Here is a 27,330-nt window from a genome sequence, read left to right as displayed (position 1 = left end):
AGAAATCTTTATAAACCCATGTTGTGAGACTAGAGATCTCCATGAGGTAAAATTCTTCTAAGAGGAAAGTGGTGGTTTTGAAATATATCATTTATTTAGAAAGATAGGTAATAGAATGGAATTATATACCAAAATGAATGTAGTGGAGCAGTTGGCATATTTACAATTTACAGTCCAAACCACTGATCTGCCATAGTTGTATTTTCAGTTTGCTTATAAGCTTGTTAATTACATGATTGCAGCATTTATGAGGCAATGCCAGTGACGTGGAAATACTACTTTACTCAAAGATAAGGAAATTGTGGAATTCACTGCCAATGGATGTAGTGACAACCTCAAGTACAGATGGCTTTAAAGGGTGGGTTAGACAAGTCAATATTTGGCTACTAGTTATGGTGTGAGCTGAGGGAGGCAGGAAACCTTTGAATACTGTAGTATCTCCAGGGAGTACTCACTCAGGCCCCTTCCGCACACGCAAAATAATGCATTTTCAAACCACTTTCACAACTGTTTGCAAGTGGATTTTGCTATTCCGCACAGCTTCAAAGAGCACTGAAAGCAGTTTGAAAGTGCATTATTCTGCATGTGCGGAATGAGCCTCTGGTACTGGCTATCAGCTCCATTTAACAGAGACAAGCTGGTCCAAAACAGCTACTCTTTGTTTACAAGAGGAACAACTCTTACAACCATCAGTGTCAGCTAGCATGTAAAAACTGGGAACCGAAACCAAGAGATCCATCCAATAGGACCAAACTAAATCACACAGATAATAGGGGAGGAGCAAATTGTTCCATTACAGACATATCTGCACAGTAAATATACCACAAATAACACCGCTGCAAGCCAGCATCAGGGGAAAGAGTGGCCTCTGTGTCCCATTTGTTGGCTCTACAGAGTAACTGGTTACTCACTATGTGAAACAATATAATGGACCAGATGGACCACTGGTCTGATGCAGCAGGGCTCTACATATGTTCTCATGTTGTGGCACTTTATATTTTTGTTTTCCTAGTTGTCTATGAGTATTTATTACTGAAACAATATGATGCCTTGGATCTTCTGGAGTTTATCCATGGGTGGCAGCAACCCTATCTTGCCTCCTTCCTTCTGCTGCAGTTCCAAATGTCTCCCCTAAACTACTTGTAAAATACAAGCGAGTATAGATAATAGTGATAATTAAGATTGCCAAAGGATTCCATTCCATACCCTTTAATATTTGACAGTTGAAAGTGAGGACATTCCTATCCACATGTCAGCAGCAAGGCTGCCCATATAATTCCCACAAGCAGAAGCCAGGAAATAACGGGAAAAAATTGGTTGGATCCAGCCAGCTCTTCCGCTCAATTTTGCCAGATTCCCCCTTTACTGAACCCCATGCCTCACATGGCTTTTGTATACTCCAGTCTCATGATCCACAGAACAAACTGTTTTGAGATGGTTAAAGGGGACACCTTCCATTTTCACCAGCAGAAAAGTTGGTGGGGTCCAACCCGATGAGTGGATAAGTCCTGATTATGAAAACCACAGATGATAGGAAAAGTAAAAGATGAAGCATAGATAAATCTACTATACCATGGGGATAATTTAGAAGATATTGCAGAATATTTTTGCCCCATTTTCAAGATGGAAAACACTGAGAATGTGTGCTTTGCTAAAGGCGATGAATAAAATCACGCTAGAGAATTCTGAAGCACAAATATTAGTCCCTTGGTACACATGAGGAACACCCAGAAAAACCTACATGCCCAAGGCCAAATAGTACATCCTCAACGGAATATTCTTAGGCGAACAAGATCTGGAAATGGAACGTACTCCACTTTCTCATGAACACTTCCATTTAGTTATCATGGTTCATAATGAATATAAGAAGATAGAATGAATAAAATGACTTCTTCAAATAAAATGACTTCTTCAAAATGACTTCTTCACTTAAGCAGTCTTGGGCATCTATGTAACAATCCTATAGCAGATCATTTCTCTCCTAGCAAGAGGTGTACCTCAATAATATTTTTGGTTTATTTTTTAGTATAGTACACAAGTAATACTACTTTGCCTCCATTTTATCTTTTTATTATGGCACAACCTAACTAATTACATTTCTTTAACCATAGACGATCTTAAACAACAATATTACACCATGCATCGATATTGCACAGTATAGCGATAATTTGAGCCCATCACCCAGGGGAAAAACGCATCAGTGTCCAGGGACCAGGTTGCCTCCCATCATCCAACAACCCTCTCCACCCTCCTTCCTGTCACAGATGCCCATCCAAGGACTGTGGAACACCCCACATCCGGCAGCCCAGCTAGTAAACTTACTAGCAAGAGCACAGACCTTTGGGAGGCCTGTAGATTGGCGTCATGGTGCTGGTCCACCAGCTCTTATCCCCAAAAGGCTCCTGTGGTTACCAGCTATGGTCTGGCAAGCCTATCTCAAAACAGTTCAAATGCATTTCAAAACCCTATGGATGGTTGAGTATTTCCATGTAGCATCTCACAACTAATTCTATAAACGAAGGCCATTTCTGCACGAATGCGGAAGCAGCCAGGTCGGCGTACTCGACGCCGACCCGATGACACTAGGACCGTCCACATGGATCCTTAATTAGGATTGCTGTAGAAGAAGCTGGAATTATGGGCTGGATTACATCTCAAACAGCCAAATTCCATATTAATGAATTTCCTCGTGTGCCCATATTCTATACACTACCCAATATACATAAACCTGGCCAACCTGGCGTGTCCCCGGGCCTCCGGTGCGTCGCCGAGGCCTGGGGACACGCCCCCTGGCCCTGCGCGCCTGCTCCAGCGGCGCAGGGTGGGGGGGGGCGTGTCCCCAGGCCTCTGCGATGTGCCGGAGGCCCAGGGACAAGGTAAGTACAGGAAGGGAGGGGGGGAAGCGCCGGGAAGCTGCTGCCATTCGCACGGCAGCGTCTTCCAGCCAGCGTTTCCTCAACAAGTGTGCTTTGTAGTGCACTGGGAAAATGCCGGCGTTGGGACTGGCGGCTGGCGCGAGGGCGGCGCGGCTGCGACGCAGCTGCACCCCCTGTGCGAACGGCGGCCTGGGGACAGCGTTTTTTCCGTCCCCAAGCCGCCGTTTATGGCCCGTGCGGAAAGGGCCTAAGAATGTATCATGGGAGTGTTTCAAAGCTTCATTTATTTAGTAATATTTATTAGCACATTCAGTTCATTTTTTAAAATATTTGTTTTATTGTGAGAACCTCCTCCCCTCCTCCTTTCCCTTCCTTTCTGGTAACATCTGCCCAGCCAGCCGGCCAATGAGCAGAAACAGAGATCTCTCTCCCCCCTCCTCGCCCCCACACTTCCCTGAGACTTTGTATGTCAAAACGCACTCTAGGAAATGTAGTCCTTAAAGTAGTAGCATTAAGATGTCAGACCCTCTGAAACTACATTTTGAAGGTGCCTTGAATTCTAAACAAAAGTAGCATTCATGTACAGAAAGAATGGGGAGAAAGAGCAGTTTTCTTCCTACCAGTTAACCAGTTGCCTGGCTAGCAGCTGCCAGCACAGAAAGTTCAGTGGATGGAAGAAGGATGAGGAGAAGGAAAATAAGGGATGAAAAAGAGAAATGCTCCTCCTCACAAAATGAGATGAACAAATGCCACGCATTCATTTATTGTCAAGTGCTTTTGAATGGAACCATTGGTTTTCTTTGTTCCATTTGTTATTGATTTGGAAACAAAAAGAAATCCTTATTCAGAACTTAAAATAAAACCCACTTTTGTGAAGATTAAAGGAAGGGTGGTCATCTTTCCCCCAGTCTTTTATTTGTGGAGCAACTTCAGCTTAGCTGCTTCCAGGTTCTGGTTTAAGATTGAATTGACCAGTACCACTGTAAAGTGCTTTCCAGCTCCACAGTTGGTGTGCAGGTATGAATAACCAAAAGGCAGTGTTTCTAAATCAAGCAATGGCCATAGAGGAAGCATGATTTATACTTGAATTTCAACCATCCTGAACTTTGTTGTGCATAAGCAATTTCAGCTTAACTCTTGCAAAAAGTTTGGATTCAGACAATTTCGCTGTTCTCATGTGTACAATATTGTAAGCATTTATCTATGCACTGTGCAAAAAATCCCCCTCCCTGCATGTCCTGGTGGGTCCCTGACTTGTACAGACTTTCATTTTGTCATTTTTTATTAAAGGGGTAGAGGGCCACTGAAGAATACATCAGATGTGATCAATGCCGCAAAAGTGATATCGGAGTCCGGATCCAGGATGGATATGCTTGCAAGGCAAATTTCTGACCAGGTAGGTTGAAACAGTGGTGCGTGACAGATATTACTGTTGGTTCTTACCAGTGCTGATGATTGGTGATAACTAACATGTGCTGCAAATGAGGTTTCAAAGAGAGAAAAGAAATAAACTGTAATTCAGTAAAGTTATGGGCATGCACAGGGGAGAAGTGCAAACATGCCCAGAACTTTCTTGCACATCTCCATTTCAGGCTCTTATTTTGCTGAAAAGGTAGGCCTCGTTTTAAATGGGTATGTATAACCTCACTGGATCCTAGCTACAGAAACAACTAATAGGGCAGTGACATCAGATAGATATTAAAAGGTGATTTGAAGATGGGCATAAAAGAACTACAAATAGATTTGCAAGAATTTGGGGCACAAGAACTGGTAATAAAGAATTGACATAACTGGTACTGAACTCATGATCTGCCTAACATTGGCTCAACCTAACTGTCTGTCAAGATATGCATTGTCTGTTCTGACTGGCAGTTTATCTCCAGTAGAGGTTGGTGCTAGAAAGTGTAGTCAAGTCACAACTGACTTGTGGAGACCCTGTGGAAGTTTTCAAGGCAAGAGATATTCAGAGATAGTTTTCCATTGTTCGCCTCAGTGTGGGCTGAGATAGTTCTGAGGGAACTGTGACTGGCCCAAGGTCAACCAGCAGGCTTCATGTGGAGGAATATAAACCTCATTCTCCAGATTAGACTGCACCATTCTTAACCACTACACTATGCTGGCTTTCATAGAGATTACACCTTACCATTACCTAAAGTTTGGACATTCTAAAGATTTATTTTATTTTTATTAACCACATTTGAAAGGGGACCCCAATAAGGAACTAAAATAGCTTACATCACAGGTGTCAAACTCGCAGCCCTCCAGATGTTATGGACTACAGTTCCCATCATCCCCTGCCAGAACCATGCTGGCAGGGGATGATGGGAACTGTAGTCCATAACATCTATGTAGTCCATGACACCTATGGCTTACATCATTCTTGTCTGCTCTGTATTATCCTCGCAGTAACTCTGTGACTGGCCTCCTTGGCTGTTAAAGGCTGCCAATGATGCTTCTTCAAATATTTTCATATAAAAGAGTAATTAAAATGATAGTTTTAAGAGAAAGACATCATAGTGTGTGACCAGATGGTGCAGGTAAGGCAGAAGGTAAAGACAGTTTGATATTCAGAAAGTGAAAGCTGTTTTTTGTAAATGGCAAAGCAGAACTTAGATGGGTGGATATTTGGATAATGAAAAGAGTGGGAAACTTACTAAAACGGCAAAAAAGAGAGGGATAAAAGTAGCAAATACAAACAGTTCTGCACTGCTCCATGCCAGATGTATCCTGCAAGGCAGAGTTCAAAGCTTCCTTACAAAGTGTTATGTTTTCTCAGATCATGGGCCGGGATCATATTTAATCTTGTTTGAAGTAGGAGTTCAACCAGATTGGCTGCCTTCCTGGAGAGCTTCAAGGACTCCTAGCAATGAGCTTACTCACAACTCTATTTAGCTTCTAATGCCACTTCTTTTGATTAACTAGAAAGCTAAATTCATGTGTTTCAGGAAAATTAAAATCCTGCATCATTGGCTACCAAGAGTGTCTTTTTAGCAATGAGAAAAAGGCATGCATGGAGAATAAGGGAAACTAAGCATCTTTGAACAATGGAAGCATTTGTTTCATGAGCAGACACCAGTTCTCATCTAGGCAAAAAAAAGTAGGTCCGGGATCAAAACAGCATGTACACAACAAACCATTGACGAAAGAAATGCTAAGTTCCCACTTACAGTATTAGATACCAAGAAATACAACATCCATACCATGGGAAACAAGTCTCAAATGTTAAAAAAAGAAAGGAAAGGCTTTGGGAGGCCTAGCTTCAAAACAACTTGACTGAACTTACAATGTCAATTGAATAAAGCACTATATAAAACGCTGCATCCAAAGACGAGGATGCAGTACCTTCCCTGATTTCATTCCAAGAATTTGTAGATCTAGATCTAGACAGAAACCATAAGGTTGCCGACCTCCAGGTGGACAGTAGTGTTCTCCCAAAATTGCACCTGATCTCCAGAGTACCAAAAATGGAGAAAGTGGCAGATTCAGGGGTTGGACTCTACAGAATTACATCCCCACGGGACTCCCTCCTCAAATTCTGCCCTCCCTAGGCTCTAGTCCCAAATCTCCAGGAATTTCCAAGCTTGTTCCTTTCCTGTTCCCTCTTACCCTTCACTTTCAGTGGATGTTTGAATGTCTTGAGTTATAGGGATTAGAGTTAAATTTTGAGGCTGTTTATTCCCCTTGATGGTGCTGAGATCTGGACAAGGAGATTTACTTATTGATTTTATTACTTTATTTGTACTGCTTACCGTTTTTAACTAACTGATTGTTGTAAGCCACCCTGAGCCATTTTGAGGAAGGGCAGTCTGTAAGCTAAACAAACAGACCCCAAACTGTCAATTCTAAATTAAAAGGCAAGGCAGGTCTTAGAACAATACAACATACTGCAATAACAATTAAGCACTTGGGAAGAATTTTGTCCTTGTTTCTCCCTTACCACATGATTGCTGATTATCTGATCTGGAATGACCACACAGTCCCAGCCACAGTGAATACATATGGTTTGGAGCCCTTGTTATGAAATGTAAATGTTTTTCCACAGCCTTTCTCTAGGTGCCTAAAGTGGGAATAACAGGATCATTTTAAGTAGTTCATATCACAGACCATATGGTCATTTTGCCTGTTTATCACCCACAGTATCTTGGAGTACAGTTAGTATAGCACTCCCTCCACAGCAACACCTCATGTACTAGAGAGTTTTCTGTATCCTAAATTTATGGGCAGGTAAAGAAAGGCAAACTCCTCTTTTCTTTCTCCTCATGTCACTTCTAAAGTGAAAGAGCGGCTGAAATAAGCAATCACTTGGTAATGAAGACTCATTGTCGCATCTCTTTGACCTTTTCCAGTTCATAAAGTAGAGCAGTTTCAAATGAATGACTTTTACTTGGGCGACATGCAATCTCTGATCGTCAAAATGGAGAATTGTGAAGCCATTTGAATTAGGCCGTGAGAGTTGTTGCCTCTGGGGGAGGGGGGCGGAATGCTGCAGCTTACCTTTAACTGCAGCTGGCAGATCGTTCCCTGTAGCTGGAGCCATTTTGAAAATACCTCAGAAAAACAACTGCCGATTTCTCAGTATAGAAATAGATCTCTGTAATATAATAGTCAAATTCATTCACATTACAGTGCATTTACACCACAGATCTAAGAGGAGCAATCAAAACACTACAAAAATTCTATGTCTAATTTTATTCCTGTTAAATCTTGAATTTTAACATATTTTGAAGTTAGTTGTCCAAACATGGTTATTCTATAGCATTATCAGGCAGGCTTGTTTGTGCATGCTCTTTCCAAATGGAAGTTCCATAAGAGGTTTCATAGTTTGTGAAAATGGAATGGTTTTGCCAGTGGAAGGGATTGAGCTGCATTCTCAACAAATGGCAAAAATAAGAAACACAGCCTGTTAGGGAATTAGTGGCTGTGCTACTTATTTTTCCATCACTTGGGAGTATAGCTTTCTTCTTTAGCTTGCAAAATCTTTTTAAGTTCACAAAGATTCTAAAAGCAGTAGAAGACCTTGCATCTCCAGGTGATCCACCTTCAGTCAATTTTTTAATCTCACAGCTCTGCATTTCTGCCCAATTTTAGACCTCCATTCTTTTCTTACATGTAGAAGACCTGAAGAGCATAAGTTGTGTCATGCCATAGCTTCATCTCACCCTGCCCATGCACTGTGTGTTCAAGAAAGCTTCTAATCATTAGTGCTCACTGAGGAAGTATGAAACAATCATTTCTGTCTACTAGCAAGCAGTGAGCTTAACAAAAGGTGGCCATTCAGCTTCTGCTGGCATTGCAATGCTTTCAAAATCAGGAACTTGTGCGCAAACTGTAATTAAGATACTTATAGCCAGGCAATTTATTCATTAAGATTCCATTTTGTAGAATGTCATTAGCAAACTACAATGAAATAATACTAGAATATGGTAAAATTATTGTGACAATAACCACAGTTACATGATTACAATTAGCAGAACCATAGAAGTTGTGATTGCTACGTGGAACAGCAGAATTTAAAAGTTATTTAAGTATAATGGTAAAATATGTACCATTAGATAAGAATCCATTGAAATTAGCACTTTGGGACACAGTCCAGCATATTTGATGATTTCAGTAAATTTAACTGTAACGATGGGCAAACCTATTTTGGAACTGGGCTCAGACAAAAACCGGCTTGTGATGACTACTCTCTTTTTTCTTTGTTAATAAATATATGTGCAAAATACTGTTTATTTCTTCCTTTTTTCCAAGGTATATATTACTGCCACCACAAATTTAATTCCAAACTCCTTTTTAATTTCTCCTATAGCACAGGTGTCCAACTTTGACCCTCCAGATGTTCCTAGACTACAATTTCCATCAGCCCCTACCAGCATGGCCATTAGCGGATGGGAAACGTAGTCCATGAACATCTGCAGGGCCAGAGTTGGACATCCTTGTCCTAAAGTATTGGGTCTGAGCTCTAAACCAGTTTAAATGTGGTCCTGAGGAAGAAACCCTCATAAATTGCTGGTGTAGGATTCCAGGTCGATTTGAACAAATTAGCATTTTATTTATATATTTTCTTTAGCTTAATGGTTACAAGAGGCAATTTATCTTATCTTTACAGTGAGTAAAACAATTTGAGTCCATAACTTCTGGCTGAGGTGACTTTCACTTCACATAAATCTACTCTGTCACTCATTGATATCTCTGTGATCATATTAGGATTTGACTCTATTTCTGGTCTCGCAATGTCTTCTATACTCCATATTTCTTTGGACATGTTGTACTTTATATAACATCAGGAAAGCCTGGAAAGCAGATTTCTGATCAGGAAGGATTCTCATCAGAAATCTGCTTTCCAGGTTAAAATAATACTTTTTCTGGTTTACTTCAGACTTTTCTCACTGTCTCTCCATGACTGACTGCCTCTCTCTCACCCTCCAAAACCCTTCATAATCTCTCTCCAGTATCAACCAGTTATCTCACCGGCCAATTATGTACAAAATGTTTGCTGTGTGGTGGAGGCCAATGTCTGCCACAGCAAGATTTGTTATATAGACATATTTCTTCTAGCCCTGCTTTCCCTTTCCACTGTCTCTGCGGCAAGCAAATCCACTTATAGCACAACTTTAATTTTGCTTCGCTGCTAGAGCAGGACAAATTTGTCTATGGGCACAGCTTTGCTCCAGACCTCTTCCCTCCACCCACAGCCAGCCCACCTATTCTTACCCCCCTCTCCCTTGTGCTGCTTTGCATGCTTCCCCCTTGCCCTCCTTCCTGTTGCCAACCACTTCTCGCTTCTTGTCCTGCCGTATCATTTCTATTTCCTGAGGCCTCCCCACTCCTGCATATCTTTTGATCTTTAGATTTGAAAAATTAAATAACCCATATTGATAGATTGATAAATCAATACTAATACTAACAAAATGTAAAAATAATAAGACAGGCTGATCAGTCCAAACACCTGATTTGCTCTTGCATTTGATCAACACATTGGAATGTCTCCAGCCCAATAGTTTTATATGCAAGCAATCAGTGATTTCAGACCACACTGGGAAAAACCCGTCGGTCTTGACGCTTGGATTTACCACACATCAGGAGATGGACGATTGTGAACCTGGGGAGCTCAGCCAATGGCAGTTCATGTTGTCCTTTTGAGGTTGTGTAGTTTGCACACCACCATTACTCCCCACCACCACTTCCTACCATAAAAGCCAATCAGTGTTCGAGCAAAATGTACAGATGCTATATTCAAGATTTTTCTTTAATAGTTTGCCATTTTAATGTCGATATATCTGTTGATCTATCAGTAGATTGATCTATCGATCTATTGATAATATTAAAGATAAAAATTAAAGCATGCATGCATGACAGCGAACCCATGAAACATACCTCCCCAGATGCAAGCAAAAAGCCAACTGATGGGTAATGCGTGCCCCTCTGCAAATAGGAAAGTAGATAGTAATGCCAAACATGCCTCAAAACAACAACTCCCCAGTCAATTCTCTTTGAAGTCACAGGAACCTCACCATGCATAATTGGCCACTCTCTAATCACCCACTTTCACTCGCCTTTCTTCTACAACATACCTCTCATTTAAAGAAACATACACACAACCTTTTAAATTGTTACACAGGCTATTGCCCAAAGTTTAGTCAGCAGCTACAAGGAGGTGGGAAGATGTGACCAATCACAAAATGGCGGCCATGAGGGTTTGATTCAATCACAAAAAGTTGTGAGGTTCCACAATGTATTAGGAGCTTGATGGAGGTAGCTGCTTCCATATAGGTTTTCCTTGCACACTCAAAGATGATGCCTTGAAGGTTCTTCTTACCCCAGAGAAGGGGGGAAAGCCATGTTTAGTTCATGATTTTGCAAAGAGATGCTTTGGTGAAGAAGTACATACATGCCAAGAAACACTAGTCAATACCAAGGCACGCATGGAGGCCATACTGGGAATCACTGGTCTACAAGATGTTTTTAGTATCTCTGATGCTTCAAAGAGTTTGTAATTCTCCTTGACTGTCGGAGAACGAGGAAGGCATAGATAGGGGTTTTTGTTTTTACACCAAAGCAGTACATACTCCCAAATGCTTTTACTGTATTCTTAATTACTGATCATTTATTATGGTCTGTTGAATGGTGTCTGTAGAAGCTCTATTGTAGAAGTCTACATTATGAGTCTGAGCCTCATTGAAATCAAGGATTAGTCTGAGTGTTTTTAGTAAATCTGGCAATTTCACTTCCATCTGATCATTACATTTTATTCTGAGGAAGCAAATTGCTAATTAGTTTATCTTTTGGACAATGAGCTCATTATAATGAAAGCAAATCTGAGTGCAATGGAAAAATCATCGTAACCTGCAGTATTCAAGTATTCAAGTACTTAGGCCCCTTCTGCACGGCACATGTACAGTGGGTTGCAGTCAGGATAAAGTAACCCACTTTCCTGTTTACGTGTTCACGTACCTCCATGCGGGCAGTGATTAGAGCCCACGTAATCAATGTGGGTTGCAGTCATGCCATTGCACGGAGATGAGTCTTCTTTTTTAAAATTTACCTCCCACTGATGTGTAGCTACGCAGGCAGGCATGAGTGAACCCCACAGCCATGCTGTCTCACGATACGACCCTTTGCGCCTGCGTGGCTGTGCAGATGTCATTTGGGACATTTTAAAAAAGGAACGCGCAGCCGAATAAAATGCCTCCCCACCCAGCCGTTTGCTTGCAGGTGGCTGCAACCTGGGCTTTAAAAAAAGACCTATGGATAGTGCGATTCTTGAATTACCTTGTTTTTTTGGGGGGGGCAGGATCTCAAGGCAGACTTGCATTGGGGGGAGGATCTGTGCAAAGTTCCCCCCAAAACAGATTTTATACCGTCCTTAACCTACATTTATTGGCCTGTGTGGAAGGGGCCTCAGTTGGCAGTATCAGATTCTTCATAGGCATGCATATATCTCCTGAACTCTTCCAGTGATGTGGCTATGTTTTGATTTTAATGTCACTCCTTAACTAATGGTTGACTTCTTACTAAATATTTCATTTAGAGGTCTTTGTGACATAAAACTGTTGTGTGCCCTCTGGAACAGACTTGGCCACATAGGAGCTATTCCCAGTGACTAGGAAATGCTGCAAGTAGCCATCCTTTTACATTACCAGTGCAAACACTTGTATGTTTGTAGACATGGATATCAAGGGTAGCTTTGAATACTTCATCTTTGGATCAGGTTGGGGGGACCAAGAGCAACTAGATGCCCAGATAATGTGCAATTAAAGTAATTGCTCATGCAGTGCACAGCGATGCTCTAGATCTGGATGTGCTGCTTAGTGTGTGCTTTTTACTGGAGAATGTGACATGTAACAAAGACTAGCTCTTCTTTTCTTTCAACAATGACCCTTATTCTGGCATCAAGTGATGTATACAATCAATTTAAAATATCTGTCTAACACGATGCTTTGCAGTGCCTTTGAATGCCTATGGAAAATTCACAAAGATAATATCTGATCATGGGTTCCACTTATTTCTATGAAGTCTGTTTTATTCAAATAGCCACAGCAACTCTCATGCCAGCTTAGAATAAAAACAAATTTTAGTTCACAATTCAGATTAAATTTAATGTTGTAATCACAATATAACTGACACATTCAGTTCACAATTAGAACAATTACAATCATGAACTAAATCAGTCCCTGTGGCCGAAGATAACACACCATCAATTGCAGATTAAAGCTAGCCCATGAAACTTTGCTCACAATATAACTGTTAGTCTGAAAAGTCAAAAAGGCTTTTTGAGTGTCCAATATGTATCCTTGAATTGGACATAAGTCCAGTCTTACCAGGGTTAGAGATGCTACTGAATTTCTCATTCTTTCTTGTTGAGTGGGAAAACCTCCATTTCACTTTCCATTTTCACTTGAAGAACTCCAACCTATGAGGCTTTGTTTGTTTTCTCAGCATTTTTCCTTTCCTAAAGGGGGAGGTGTAGAGAAGGCCCTCACTTTGACCTTAGCATTGTGAAGGAGAGTGGGTTCCAGCTCTCTGGTTCTCTCACCTTCCTGAATTGGCTCACTCTGCCTTCTAGGAGCTTGGTACCTTCCTTTGCTCCTGACCAGTGTGGTATGGTGCCTTCCTTTCTATTGGAGTCGCTGCCCCTCCCCCTCCCTGGCTTGTCTCTTAGCCTTTCTCTTCCTGGCCCTCCCCAAAACCAGGCTTGCATTTGCCTTCTGACTATACCTGTCCCCTTGTTGCCTGGTTCCCAGACTTGTTCTAGACTGGGTTGGAGTAACCTGCCTGGGTCCCAGCAATTGCCCTCTCCTGGCCTTCCTCAAATGGGTGAGTCAGGCCCCCAACTGTCCTTGGCTCAGGTATGAGGGTTGGGCTGACTTGGGGCTAGGCATTGGCTCCTAACAACAAAGAAAAAAAGTCTGTCAAAAAGCTATTACTTGCTTGGGTTCTCCTCAAAACGTTCATTGGATCTAATTTCCTGTAAAACTTGTTAACAAACAAAATCAGCCGTCTTCTTATTTTTTTAAATTCTATTTTAGTGTCCAGACCTATCGTGTAAGCAGGACTTACTGGCTTACCTGGAGCAGATCAAACTCTACTCCCACCAGCTTAAAATCTGCAGTCGAGTTAAAGCTGAGATCCAGAATTTAGGCGGTGAGCTCATTGTGTCAGCGGTAAGTGCAAATTGCCCAGAGCACATTTCCTGAGACTATTATCTTTTGGTTCCAACCTGCACTATAATCAGAACTGGATGTCAGCTCCTGAGATGATATTTCAGTCTCTTGGGGTTACGGCACTTGAGCCTCCATTTGAACAACTTTGTAACCAATGCGGATGTTGGGGTTTTAATTTGGTTGTAAATTAAATCACAGTTTGCTGTATTATTCATTTTCTTCTTTCTTTGAGAGCCAAATTACACTGCACATGAAGTCGTGTTATCTTTTCTCAGACATTTTTAACAGAAAGCAGGGGAAGTACAAGGGAGGAGGAAGAGACTGCTTAACTGTTTCTCTTCCAGCTGTTTTTAGGCTTAAAAATCAATGCCCAAGCAGCTGCACAGAAAAAGTTACAGATTTTTTTTCCTATGAGAAGAAAAGAAGCTGGGGGATGACTCCACCCACACCGTTCCTCTCCCGAAATGTTAAATGTTGATTTAAAAAGTCAGTGAACACATGTGTAGAGAGCTGTGTTTTGGACTAAACATATTCAAGGATTTTGTCTACCTTTTCAGGTTGCAGTAATAGAAAGCGTACCATTTTGCAGTAGGCAGTGGACAGTCCAAGTTGGATGAACTGTAAGGGGTTTCATTTGCAAGTTCTTTGCAATTTGGTAATAGTGAGCTTTTAAGCAACCTGCTATTTCCTTCCGCAGGTTAACATGTAAATAACCTGTTGTTCTTTGTGATGGAAAATAGTTAGCTGAACTATGTATTAGCTAGAAACATGTGATATTATGCAACCAGTATTATTAGGAAGCTGAAGTATGTAAACATGGAGTTTTCAGTCTTCATCTCCAAAGGGGGCGTGTCATGGAATGATGCAGAGGGAAATCACACCTGACTGTGAAAAGCATCTTTGCCTTTTGATCTCATACATAGAGAGTAGGAAACTATGCAGAGGTGCTAGGATGCAACTTCAAAAGGCCTACAACAGGCCTGAACAGAGTTTTCCTGAGAGGGGGAAAACAAAGGATTTTGGATTCCATCTCAGGGGTTTGTCCAGAATTGATCTCCTGGTGAGAGAGGACAATGAACCTCTAAAAGGAACTTTCTGCTAAGGGAACTGTACTAAGATTTTGTTATTTTCGCTTAAAATAGAAAACCTTATGAAACTTAGCAGGTTGCAGTGCTGGATGGGAAAAGAACTCTCAAGCGATTGCAAGATTGCACCCCACAATCTAGGGAAAGGTCGCGACATTCTTCATGATCTCTATGCAGCACACTGACAGGATTCAAGCATGGATAGCATGGGAAGGTTCTGCAGCTAAGCTTAAAGGAATTCTTTGCCCTGGCTCCATTCACTAGGAACACCCAGTAACTACAGGTGTGCTGAGACAAGGCAGAGCTGTGCTTTCCACTCAATTACTCCACTGCTGCAACAGAGATTTTGTGAATGACTTCTCATCTTGACCTTCCTCTTCAGGGACATCTGCTTTTCTTTTGCATGTTTTACTGGAGGGGGAAGCAATAGGGGAAGGTTCTGTAGGTTCCTTCCTTCCTGTACCATTGTTTTCCACTTCCCTTCTTTTCTGATTCTGTGTCTCCTGTAGACTAAAGTTGCCCATTACAAACAGTCACATGGTCAGGACCAAGCACTTTCATAGATGCAACAGTCTCAAGCCCAAGATGCCCTAATTCACAAGTCAATTATGGTGGGAATTAATCAACACTTGCTCCTAAGCAGCTCCTATATCAGTGATGGCGAACCTATGGCACGGGTGCCAGAGGTGACACTCAGAGCCCTCTCGGTGGGCACGCACAGAGTCGCCCACCCCCCCATGCATCTAGGCTGGCCTGGGCCATTGGGCTCAATTATTAGCATTAAATCTAAGACCTAGTTTGGGGGAAGCAGTGTAGGTAACCCTGCTAAGCACTGTTAAACCCCACTGATTTTCATACGAAGAACTAAAGTGGGATCCTTTACCTGGGAGTAAGCTCGGTTGCTGGCAATGGGGCTTGCTTCTGAGTAAACCCATTGGAAGAGTTGCACGGTTGCTTCAAAGCAAAGCCACCGACTGCCACCAAGCTTACTCCCGAGTAACACATGCCTTGGAGCCAACCATTTTTTCTAAACTAAAACCTCAGTATTCAGGTTGAATTGCCGGGTTGGCACTTTGAGATAAATAAGTGGGTTTGGGGTTGCAGTTTGGGCACTCGGTCTCGAAAAAGTTCGCCATCACTGTCCTATATTCTCAGGATCTTGAGGATGAATGGCATAATCCCCTCCTGGGTTCAGACAATTACACTTCCAACTCTAAGTGCTGTGATAGAGCATCTGATTGCTCTCTGACTCCTTTGAATTTGATTAGTCAGAGAAACAAGTGATTTTGAAGCATTTACCCTCAGGCCCAGATTAGAGACATGGTGGATGAGGGTGCCGAGTTGCTGCTGAATGGTAATGACCATGGCTGGCCAGTTATGATGGGCAAACCTGACTGAAGAAAATGGACCACCACCATTTCCATACATTAGGTAAAGATGAGTAGTGCTGTGAAAAGGCCAACCAAAAAGCTCTAGGGCAGTGGTGGTGAACCTATGGCACTCCAGATGTTCCCATCAGCCCCTGCCAGCATGGCCAATTGGTCAAGGGAATCACAGACCGAATGGAAAAACTGATTGGAATTGTAGCCCATGAACATCTGGAGTGCCGTAGGTTCGCCACCACGGCTCTAGGGGGAAGTACAAGAGTTTATGGTGAAGTTTCTATTCCTATTGTATTCTTGTACCCACTTCTGGAGTACTTACTGTTCTGGTGTCAACAACAAAAACCCAAATATTGTGGTGTTACTGGCTAGTTGTGCCATTGTGTTGACAAATATACAATGGAAAATATAAAATTAGAATGTAAACGTTTCATTATTACACTCAATGAAATATTGGCAAAAGTTATACATGGCACGCAGTATTTACACATATTTACATTCACGTGCTAGTGGCATCACTGTGTAATTCTGTATTCACATTCTTGCAGTAGCACCTACTCTTAAATAAGCATTTTTCTCCTTAAGAAGAATGTGTTGTATAGTAAATGTGTGGGGTAGATGAATCGCCCCAGTAGTTAAGAATGTAGAAAGGATACTTTGCTTCAGGGCTTCCTTCATTTTGATGGAAATAAATAAGCTCTTTGTGAATATGTTGAGTGGGAAATACATTTAAGAAAGCAAACCTGCCAATAAAGTGACAGAATCAGCATTCCTTGAAAAATTGCTGAACTACCAGACTGCTTTCTTAAATGGACCACATTCCTACTGGCACTGTGATAGTTTTAGAAACAGCATGATAAAGGACAAGATGTGGGAGAAGCTGGAAAATTCCTCTGAATAACTTTCTGAAGTTATTCTGGAGTATGACTAAAAGCAATAAATAACACTCATTAAATAACTCTAGTTAATTCATCCTTCTTATTGATGAACTGAATTACCTATACTGGGCTCCACAAGTAAATAGTTACTCCACAACAGAAATCAGAAAAATCTATGTAACCAAGAGGAAAACTGTAACCAACTGAGGAAAAGCAGCCCCCACAAGGAAGCTATCATACATCAAGGGAATCACAGTCTGAATGGAAAAACTGATGGAAAATCACAACCTTCAACCAGTCTTTAGACTCATCAAAAATACAACAAATGGTATGGTGAGTGAAGGACAAGAGAGACCTCCATACCTCCACAGGAATCTATCACATGCAGCTGTGGGCAAGTATACATAGGGATGACAAAACACAGCATTCTGATGAGAATAAAAAACATGAAAGGCACAGCAGACTAAACCAATCTGAGAAATCAGCAGTAGCTGAACATGATCTAACACAAGCCAGACATAGGATCTTATTTGATGACACAGATTTTTTTGACAATTCTGATAACTATTACATCAGACGACATGGGGAAGCCAAAACATCAAAATTATTTCAGCAAAGAGGAAGAGAGTCTGAAAATCAACAACACCTGATTATCATTACTAAAAACACCAAAAACAAAAACCGGAGGACTTTTGAAACACCATTAAACAATCTACCAGATACTGCAAATCCCGTCCATCTCCTCTGCCCTCCACCTCAGCTCACTCTGATGGCTAAGATGTCACACACATTCAGACCATCAAATGCCACTGCAAATGAACTTTCCCTGGATACATGGAAATGCACCTCATTCCCCCACACACTTTGGAAGTGGACAAAACTAATATCCAACTACACATAACACTCCACACTGGGCCATGGGGAGAAACATATTCTGAAGATGCTGAAACATTAATAACTAAAACTACCAGACCATGACTGCACAGCTCAGAAAACTTACAGCAGCGAGTTGATTCTGGCTGTGAAAACCTTCAACAATATATTAATACCTCCTTACTTTCCATAATCCAGGCCTTTCTATTTGGGAGAGAGATGGACTACTCAAGGCTAGTCTTGATGGGGGGCTCCAGTTCTGTGACAACAACTCCAAATGTGTCATCTGCAGCTGAAAAGTACTGAAGAAAGTACTTTAAGTACTGAAGAAAGAGAGGCACCCATGTTGACTGACTTTGTTTTCTCTTGGTATAGAAGAAAAGACTTTTCTTCCTCTATCTCTCTAGCCCAATCTTCAGCACCAGAAGAAGCTGCTCGTCTGTAATCAAATTGCACACTGTAGGGCATTTGATGTCCATCTTCATGTACACTGGGTTGTGAGAGTCAATCTTCTGTGGTTGCTGTTAGAAACTGAAAATTACTTGCTGGCAATTCATTCATGGGGAGTAATTTGACCTGCTGTTCCTTCCTGTTGGCATAAGAAGTAATGTTTAAACACTCCATGTGCCAGTTGTAATGTTAGTCTGTCACCTTCCCCCAGGGACATGTGGACAGCAACATGGAGGCAACAAGTTCAGCTATATATTCCCTATAAGTGGATCCCCCACCATGGCCACAGGCTTTTAGCATCAGCCACAGGAGAAGAAATGTCTTTCAACTAGCCCTGACAATGAGAAACAGAGGAAGGCATCAGAGGGGAACAACCCGTTTTCCTTTGCCCCAAACAATCCTTCGGGTTCTAATAAAGTTCTTATCATACTGCCAAGTAAACAGAAAGCTGATAATACATCCAACTTTTCATAATCATCCTAAATACCACCCACTGGCAGAATAAAAAATGAACTGCTAAACAGAAAAGAACATTGGACAGGAAATCAATGCAGCATGTGGAAAGAAAGAAAATCACTTTACTTCAGGCAACTCCTTATTTTTGTGAGTGAATTTCCTCCTTCTCTTACACTTATACACACACAAATGCTATGAGTTCTCCCCTGCAGTCTCTTCTTTATCTTTGTCTGCCAGCATGCTGAGTTAAGAACAAAAGAATAACTTCGTAGAACTAGTCAAAGGTCTGTCTAGAATATCATCATTTTTCCCACCTTGGTCAACCACATGTTCCTGTAACCCTGCAAGCAGAACGCAAAGAAAAAAAATGCTTCCCTCAGTTGCTAATATTCAGAAGAATGCTATCTCTGGCTATGGAGGTACCATTCAGACATCATAGCTTCTAATGGACATATCCTCCATGGATTTGTTGAATCCCCTCTAATTTGTATGAGATTTTGTCTCATACTACACAGCCAGTGCACAGTATTTAAGCATAGAAAATGAATTAGTTCCTTGGGGCACTTACAGAGCTACATATTTAATTAATTAATTAATGCCACTATTCCACACAAAAAGTGTCCCCAAGGCATAAAATATCAAAATATGAAAACACTGCAACATGAAAGACTTTAAGCGAGCATTTAAAATATAAGTATATATAAAATATGTAAGCAATTCAATAAGACATATAAACAAAAAAACCATAACAGCACAACTAGGGAAAAGAGCCAATAATAGTGGGGGAATGCCAAACAGAACAAATAAGCCTTCACTTGCTGGTGGGGAGGGAGGGAGTTACCAGGTTTCAGCATTAGGACCAAGAAGGCCCTTTCTCAAGTTGAACTGAAAGCGAAACCTCTTAAGATGATTGGAATGGACAGCTAGGTTCATATGGGAGTAAGAAGTCCTTAAGATATGCTGGCCTTGAACCGTATGGGACTTTTAAGGTCAATAACAAGAACCTTGAATTGGGTCTCAAAGGAAATTAGAAGCCAGTATAGATGGAGCAAGATTGATCATTTGCTAAAGATACCCGTTTTAGACAGGCTGTGTCCCTGCCCCCTTCAGTCATTGGACTCTTTGGTAAATATCCTTTTGCAATGCCCTTATGTGTCCCAACTGAGGCTAAAATGGATTGTACCATGTTTTAATAAATGGTCCATTCTTAAGAACATAAGAACAAGCCAGCTGGATCAGACCAGAGTCCATCTAGTCCAGCTCTCTGCTACTCGCAGTGGCCCACCAGGTACCTTTGGGAGCTTACATGCAGGATGTGAAAGCAATGGCCTTCTGCGGCTGTTGCTCCCGAGCACCTGGACTGTTAAGGCATTTGCAATCTCAGATCAAAGAGGATCAAGATTGGTAGCCATAAATTGACTTCTCCTCCATAAATCTGTCCAAGCCCCTTTTAAAGCTATCCAGGTTAGTGGCCATCACCATCTCCTGTGGCAGCATATTCCAAACACCAATCACAAGTTGCGTGAAGAAGTGTTTCCTTTTATTAGTCCTAATTCTTCCCCCCAGCATTTTCAATGTATGCCCCCTGGTTTTAGTATTGTGAGAAAGAGAGAAAAATTAAAACATGGTACAATCCATTTTAGCCTCAGTTGGGACATATAAGGGCATTGCAAAAGGATATTTACCAAAGAGTCCAATGGCTGAAGGGGGCAGGGACACAGCCTGTCTAAAAAGGGTATCTTTAGCAAATGATTAATCTTGCTCTATCTATACTGCACAGCCATTTTGGCTTTTTAGTGCTTGTGGTAGAGCAATTGCGATATTTCTACTAGATTTCTACAAAATTATTTCTTTTTTATTTATAAGATTTCTATCCCGTGCTCTCCAGATTTTACCTGAGGCAGCTACTCTTATTCTTATTAGATTAAATTAAAAAAATAAAAAACAGCACAAGTAATGTTATCATTTGCCACCTCTGGAAACCTTTATTCCAGCTATAGTGGGATTTTGAAACTGAAGACAAGTTCAGCAGAAACTTGTTCTACACCTTCACAAAAATTCTCCACCAAATAATTAGATGTTTCATTCTTCTGATCAGACCTCCTGAGCAGTGGGGACACCTTCAAAATGAGTGAAGGGGGGCTAGCCCACCATGCTGCCCGAGAAGAACGGGCCTTTGTTTCCTCTTTGAAAAGATACCCTCTGCCAAGTTTAAAGGTGTTAGCTTTTGTCTATTCATTATGCTTTCTGTCATATTTATTTTGTACTAAATTCTAGCAGACATAGGGGTTTTTTTTAAACAAACAACCCACATCCAAATCACATCAGTAACCCACAAGCATGGGCATACTCAAATGTTTGCAGTAATTAATAGCTGATACTCACCTATCATTAGTTAACAGGGGTGCTTATAAATGGCACACACAAAACCCCCCACCAACGGTCTGTATATGACACCTTTTCTCCTCAGCTCTCTTTGTCATCTTCCATGCTGCCATTCCTGGCTCTGCTCTTTACTGTAACCTTTCTGTGTTCGAGTTCTTCAGAAGAGTTTCATGTTCTGCTCTTTTCATTCCAGTTAAAGTTTAATTGATTGTCTTGCCTCAGGGTACATTTTGGATGCTTCAGGAGAATTCACCTGCCATCCCCTTTAACTGCGGCTCCTGATTTACAGATACTTGATTTTGGGCCAATTCTAACTACGTTTAGCATTTGCCAGACTCGGTTTCATGTCAACCTTGTGCTTAAATGTTATTGTCTATGGCTGGGTCCCCTCTCTCACAGCCTTTCAGCTCTGCCAGAGTCTGCTGCAGATATTCAGCTGCTGCAGTAACGGATTGATTTGGCAAAATGTAGGCAAGCCCAAAATGTTCACTTCTCTTTGTCTTCTTCCTTTGCTTTGAATTTAATGGTCATGACTTAAGAATTCAATCCTAGATAACGCTTCTAAGCCCATTCATTTTAATAGGCTGAACTGGCTTTAGGACTGCAGTGCTCATCCTGATCGCCATTTTTCATTTAAGTTTTTTTGGGCATAAATACTGAAATGTATAAGAGCAGAAAAATAATGTCAGGGGGGGTTGGGGGAGGGGTGCAGAGCAATCAAATTGCATATTTTAATTCATTAATTTAAATATTTTATACCCACATTTATTTATTTAGTTTATTTAGATATTTTGTGCCCCAGTTTTTTCCCCAGTGGGAATCCAAAGCAGATGACCACATTACTGTCCACTCCACCCTTTTATCCTCACAACAACAACCTGTGAAGTCGGTTAGGCTGAGACAGAGTTCCTAGCCCAAGGTCGCCCAGTGACTTTCCACAGCAGAAAGGGGAATTTCTAACCATTATGCCATCCTGGATTTCATTTAATCACATATTAACACCCCTCAGCAAGCGGACAGATGGTTAACTCTGCCTGATTTTGGTTTAATCTAATTTTTTCATGCTAATCCTAACAATTTGTGGATATTAAATGAGCATCATACCTGGCTGTTAGTTTTCAATCATCAGATGAGCAGCAAAATGGTGCACTGAACTGGAGTGGAATTTAATGTAAACAACACTGCTTCAAAGTGCCTCACAGCCAATCCAGACTGGGGCCTTGCAGCAATTTTTAAAGAACTATAAAGGCTTTTAAAATGGAAGAGGCAGCCACAAAATGGATCTGTGGCCTTTGTCACTTGTATTTGTGCCATTTCCTTTTTGCATCTAATATAGTCCAAGTCACAGAGCTTTGAAATTGCAAGGATCCTAGGGAGAAATTTATTTATTTATTAAAATATTTATCTCTTACCTTTCCACAATGTGAAATAAACCAAACAAATTAAAATACATCAGTACGTCAATTAGTAGTATAGCCTCACTTGTAAACAAAATTAAAGTGGAGGTATCTTTTGAGAGCCACCATGGGGTAGTGGTTAAGAGCTATGGGCTCTAATCTGGAGAACCACATTTGATTTTCCCTTATCTGGTGAACTGGATTTGTTTCCTTGCTCCTACACATTAAGCCTGTTGGGTGACCTTGGGCTAGTCACAGTTCTCTGAGAACTCTCTCAGCCCCAGCTAGCTCACAAAGTGTCTGTTGTGGGGAGAGGAAGGGAAGGAGTTTGTAAGCCACTTGAAGGCTCATTCCGCACATGCAGAATAATGCACTTCCAAACTGCTTTCAGTGCTCTTTGAAGCTGTGTGGAATGGCAAAATCCACTTGCAAACAGTTGTGAAAGTGGTTTGAAAACACATTATTTTGCATGTGCGGAAGGGGCCGAAGACTCCGTACAGGAGAGAAAGGCAGGGTATAAATCCAAACTTTTCTTTTTCTGTTACTTCTAGGACAGTGGTGTGAATTGAGCACTTTTCAGTTTGTCATTTTGCGGTGTTTTGTGTACGTATCTGTTTACACTGATGATCCAGACAGGAATTACCAATTCTGTATGTATTGTATGTGATGCTAGTTTAGCTCAATATTCTTTGTAGGGGTCTTTGACATACGCATTAAGATATGTGACTGAGCGGTCCCATTCTTAACACATATATAACTTCTCTGATATTTATTTTCTAAATTTGCTAACCAGTCTGAATATACTGAGTGCAAGGTGTCAAAAAACCTAACATTGTGAAAGAAACTCTTTTTTAAAAATTGTGGGCTTCTGTTCTCCAGTCCCGCAAATTACTGTTGACCCCTGCACATTCATGCTGTTTTATTCCTTACATCTAGTGTACAAAGAGAAACAAAGATCAACTGCATTTGAAATGTTTGTTTCTGATTAAAGCTAGCCAGATTTTTTCAAGGCTAACAGTCCTGTTTCTTATTACAGCTGGACAGTGTGACTTCACTCATTCAGGCTGCCAAAAACTTAATGAATGCCGTGGTGCAGACAGTGAAGATGTCCTATATCGCCTCTATGAAGATTATCAGAATTCAAAGTCCTGCTGGCCCGCGACACCCTGTGGTGATGTGGCGGATGAAGGCTCCAGCAAAGAAGCCTTTGATTAAGAGAGAGAAGCCGGAGGAAATCTATGCAGCTGTCAGGAAAGGTTCGGCTAAGAAGAAAATTCATCCCGTTCAAGTCATGAGCGAATTCAGGGGAAGACAAATAAACTGAGATTATTATTCTGTCCACCACAAAAGGTTTCATATGCCGAAACGTTGACCTTTCCAAATAGTTTTCCCCCCTCTTGTTTAATTCCACAAGAAACAGTAGCCACTGGCAATTTCTTTTCAGATGTTTTAACATTTATGGGAGGTCATTTTTACATTCAGGAGCTCCCTCAGGCACACATGCAACCCACTTTCAGGATTTGCTTCCATCCACTTTTAACAGGATTTACACACGTGCTTGAATTTTGCTCACTAATGCATTCGATTTAGCATCTTAACACTTTGGAACACACCATTAGGAGAGGGGTGCGCTGGACAACAGATGAATCATGGCTACATTTAATAGCGATAGTATTTATTATTTACTCAGAGCTTCAGCATGTTTAAAGTACTATATATTTGCTATCTTTATAACCATCACAACCACCCAACAAAAAGACTGTGTGGCCTCCATTTTTGAAAAAAGATGCTGGGACAGCTTGCCCAAGGTCACTTGGTAACCTCAGGGTTGGGAACCGAACAAGGAACGCTTCCATTTATCCACTGTGTATTTATCTGGTTAGACCAGCTTCTTGTCCGTGTTACGAAATACTGACCTGATTAAAACCAATGGGTGTTTTTCAGAAAATCATACCAGAAAATGCTCAGCAAAGGATAATGTGTAATTGGCCTAGCTCTTCAAGTGATAGAGATCAATACGGGTGCAGGATGTGCAGAGCTTCACATTCTAGCAGGGGATACTAAAAGCTCACCTTTCCTTCTACTGAGTGTTGGATGCTCTCATCCAAGGTCTTTATGGGGCATAAAATAACAGTTGTGTCTGCAGATTCATCATTATGCTACATAACATGAACGTAAGGTTAAAATAGCATGCACAATAGAATAGACCAGTTTCTCTTCAAGAGGAAAAACACACTTTTTCTGGTTTTTAAGACGCAACAACGCTTCACATCTGTTGCAGTGGTTGCTAGGAAACTGCTAACAATATCCTAGAAACAGTGTATTAGAGATTGGGCCTCAATGTTCCTGTGAAGTTGGCAGGGATAGGTAAGGTTGGAAAGATCTGTGCTTCTTCTGCTTAGATCTTCTTTTAATGAACTGCATCAAGGGCATTGATACAAAAAGAACTTCCCATGGCTCCCTCCCTCACAAGAGGGTAAATGGACAACTGTTACTCCTTGAAGGTATAGACGGTAGCCCTGCATACCTGATAGGATATTTGAATCTCATGGAAGATGTGTTGGATTTTAAGACATCAGAGGAATTTAACCTTTGCCCAGATCATACAAGGTTTCTGCCCCACTCCCCACAAGAATGAGTTTCCTAATGTGGGGGTAAAAAGCAAAAGGCTCCAGTTTTGGAAGTCAGTCTCCATCTGACTATTTTTTATCTAATCCATATGAGGTGCAATTGTCACCATTCGAAAAAAGATAAGTCGTGATCACTTGAGTCCATCGAAACCAAGCACCATAAAAGAATTAATCACATGACCTGCTGCAGCCATTAATAGGTTACTAATTGTTTATTGGTAGGAAACAATAAAGGAGAAGGGATAGGGCTGTAAATCACAACCTTTGAAAATATGAATCTGAATTGGAAGTAAGCATATGAATTAGGCCTTAAAATTGAGCCCTCTGAAACAAGAGTTCTGCAAGGCTAGTTATAGCTCTGGAAGGAGAAGAAGCATGGCATAGCCTGCTCTTGTCACATCTCAGAAGCTAAGCAGGACTGGTGCTTGGAAGGGAGACCATCAAAGAAGACTCTGCAAAGAAAGATAATGGCAAACCACCTCTGCCTTGAAAAGCTCTTTGTTGGGGTTACCACGAACTGCCTGGGACTTGACAGCCCTTTACATACACCTTTGAACTATTTGAATAGTGTTTTCCTTTCAGTTCATTGTGATATTACGAGTAATAGTGTAACTTGTGGTTTGATAAAACACATTATTAATCAGTTGAAATAAATATTGTATGGAATATGCACATTTCTAGCACTTCTGATAAACTCTCTACAGAGCACAATGAAAACTTGAATGAATGATGGAATTAAAACGGGGCAATCTTCTTCACATCAACTCAGAAATATGTCCCACTGAGAGAGCGGCAGTTGGAAGATTCCGGCAATGATTGTTCATTAGAGTGTTTTAACAGTGAATTGATAGGAGACCTTTTATTCACTGGGGATCTCTCAAGATAGCTTTCATAGGACAGGAGATGGATCTATGGTGCCTTCGGCAATGGATACAAAATGACAGTCATGTCCAGCATGGTGGCACTGAATTTCTTTTTTGCAGGACAAAGTCGTCACTGCCCTAACCAATTTATTCGGAAACCCTCAAAAAAAGAATGGAATGGTTAGTATCCTTTCAAGAAGAAAGGGAAAGCAATAATTTTCTCTACTTTTTGCACTTTGGGTTTTCAAAGTGTTTGCGTGGCTCTTATTCTGTCAGTGAATTGGTTCCTTGAACTTTCTTCAACTGTCACCATGGTTTCCTTTTGTATTAAATACTTCTGATTAGGAAAGGCCACATTCTGCCACCCGTACTCACTCCAAGATGCACATTTTCTGCAAATTGTCTCAATTATTTCAAACCTGTTTAGGCCCAGTGAGTCATTCCCATTGTTTCCTTTACATCAAACCCCTAATTATTGTACCTATACAATCACTGCTATGTGGGTCTCTATTATCTTTCCCCCTTACTGTATCTCAGAGCCTCCAAATCTAATTAGCATTCCTCAGATAATCTCAGATGCCAGCTGAATACATTTAAATCACTCTGATTTACATCATGAGTTTCAATCATGATTTAGCAACAAGACAGTCCTGATTCAAATACTCAGTTTTAATCATAATTTCCATTTATATTTGGTAGCTTATTTAATTAAAAGGGGCCCATTACTGGCTGATATAGCCATTAAACCATGCTGATTTGATTACATATTTACTATTAAATTCAAACAACATTAAATTTAAGCCCACTCCCCCCTTTTTTGCTAGTTGACTTAATAGTTATAAAAACCCCAGAAAGCAACAGGTGCCTAGTAGCTAACATTGGTCATCTGAGTGTTGATGATTACTACTTTCAGGGAGAAGAGACGATGAGGATGCTGAAGTCAGATCCTATATTTTCCAAGTAAGTAATCAGTGTAGTCAGTGTTAAAAAGCATTGAAAATGTATTTACAGCACTTGACGCAAGGGCATGTCTCTGTTGGCAGCAGACTTGGGGCAAGAAATACTGCCCAACTTTGCTATTTTGTATGTTAAATTCTACCTCGGCCATGCTCATTATCTACAGAAGTATTACAAGAAAACGCTCACTTGCGCTAAAGCTCTAAATTAAAACTCATAATTTAAAAATCCACTGCCATTGATGGTACCTTTGTCTATCTATGATCTAGTTGGAACTCTTTGCATCACCTAGCCACAAAGATTGCATCACTCTTTGCATCACCTAGCCACAAAGGAGCAGCAGTGGCGTAGTGGTTGAGAGCAGGTATACTCTAATTTGGAGGAGCCGGGTTTGATTCTGTAAGCCCCTTTGAGTCTCCTTACAGGAGAGAAAGGAG

The 27,330-nt window shown here is 41.0% G+C and overlaps 1 protein-coding gene across 1 annotated transcript in view; it reads left to right on the top strand.

The window, feature by feature from the left end:
- CTNNA3 (catenin alpha 3) overlaps positions 1–25,745 on the top strand; it is an 892,356-nt gene extending 866,611 nt beyond the window's left edge. Inside the window, exons 17-19 of the mRNA XM_048506869.1 lie at positions 4,167–4,272; positions 13,403–13,537; positions 23,480–25,745. Coding sequence (XP_048362826.1) covers positions 4,167–4,272; positions 13,403–13,537; positions 23,480–23,767 — 529 coding nt within the window. The 3' untranslated portion in view covers positions 23,768–25,745. The remainder of the gene's footprint in view (positions 1–4,166; positions 4,273–13,402; positions 13,538–23,479) is intronic.
- Positions 25,746–27,330: the final 1,585 nt, after the last annotated feature.

The sequence above is a fragment of the Sphaerodactylus townsendi genome, linkage group LG08, assembly GCF_021028975.2.
Source record: "Sphaerodactylus townsendi isolate TG3544 linkage group LG08, MPM_Stown_v2.3, whole genome shotgun sequence".
Lineage (NCBI taxonomy): Eukaryota > Metazoa > Chordata > Lepidosauria > Squamata > Sphaerodactylidae > Sphaerodactylus > Sphaerodactylus townsendi.
The sequence above is the reverse complement of the archived record's forward strand: the minus strand, read 5'-3'. Positions and strand labels throughout refer to the sequence as shown.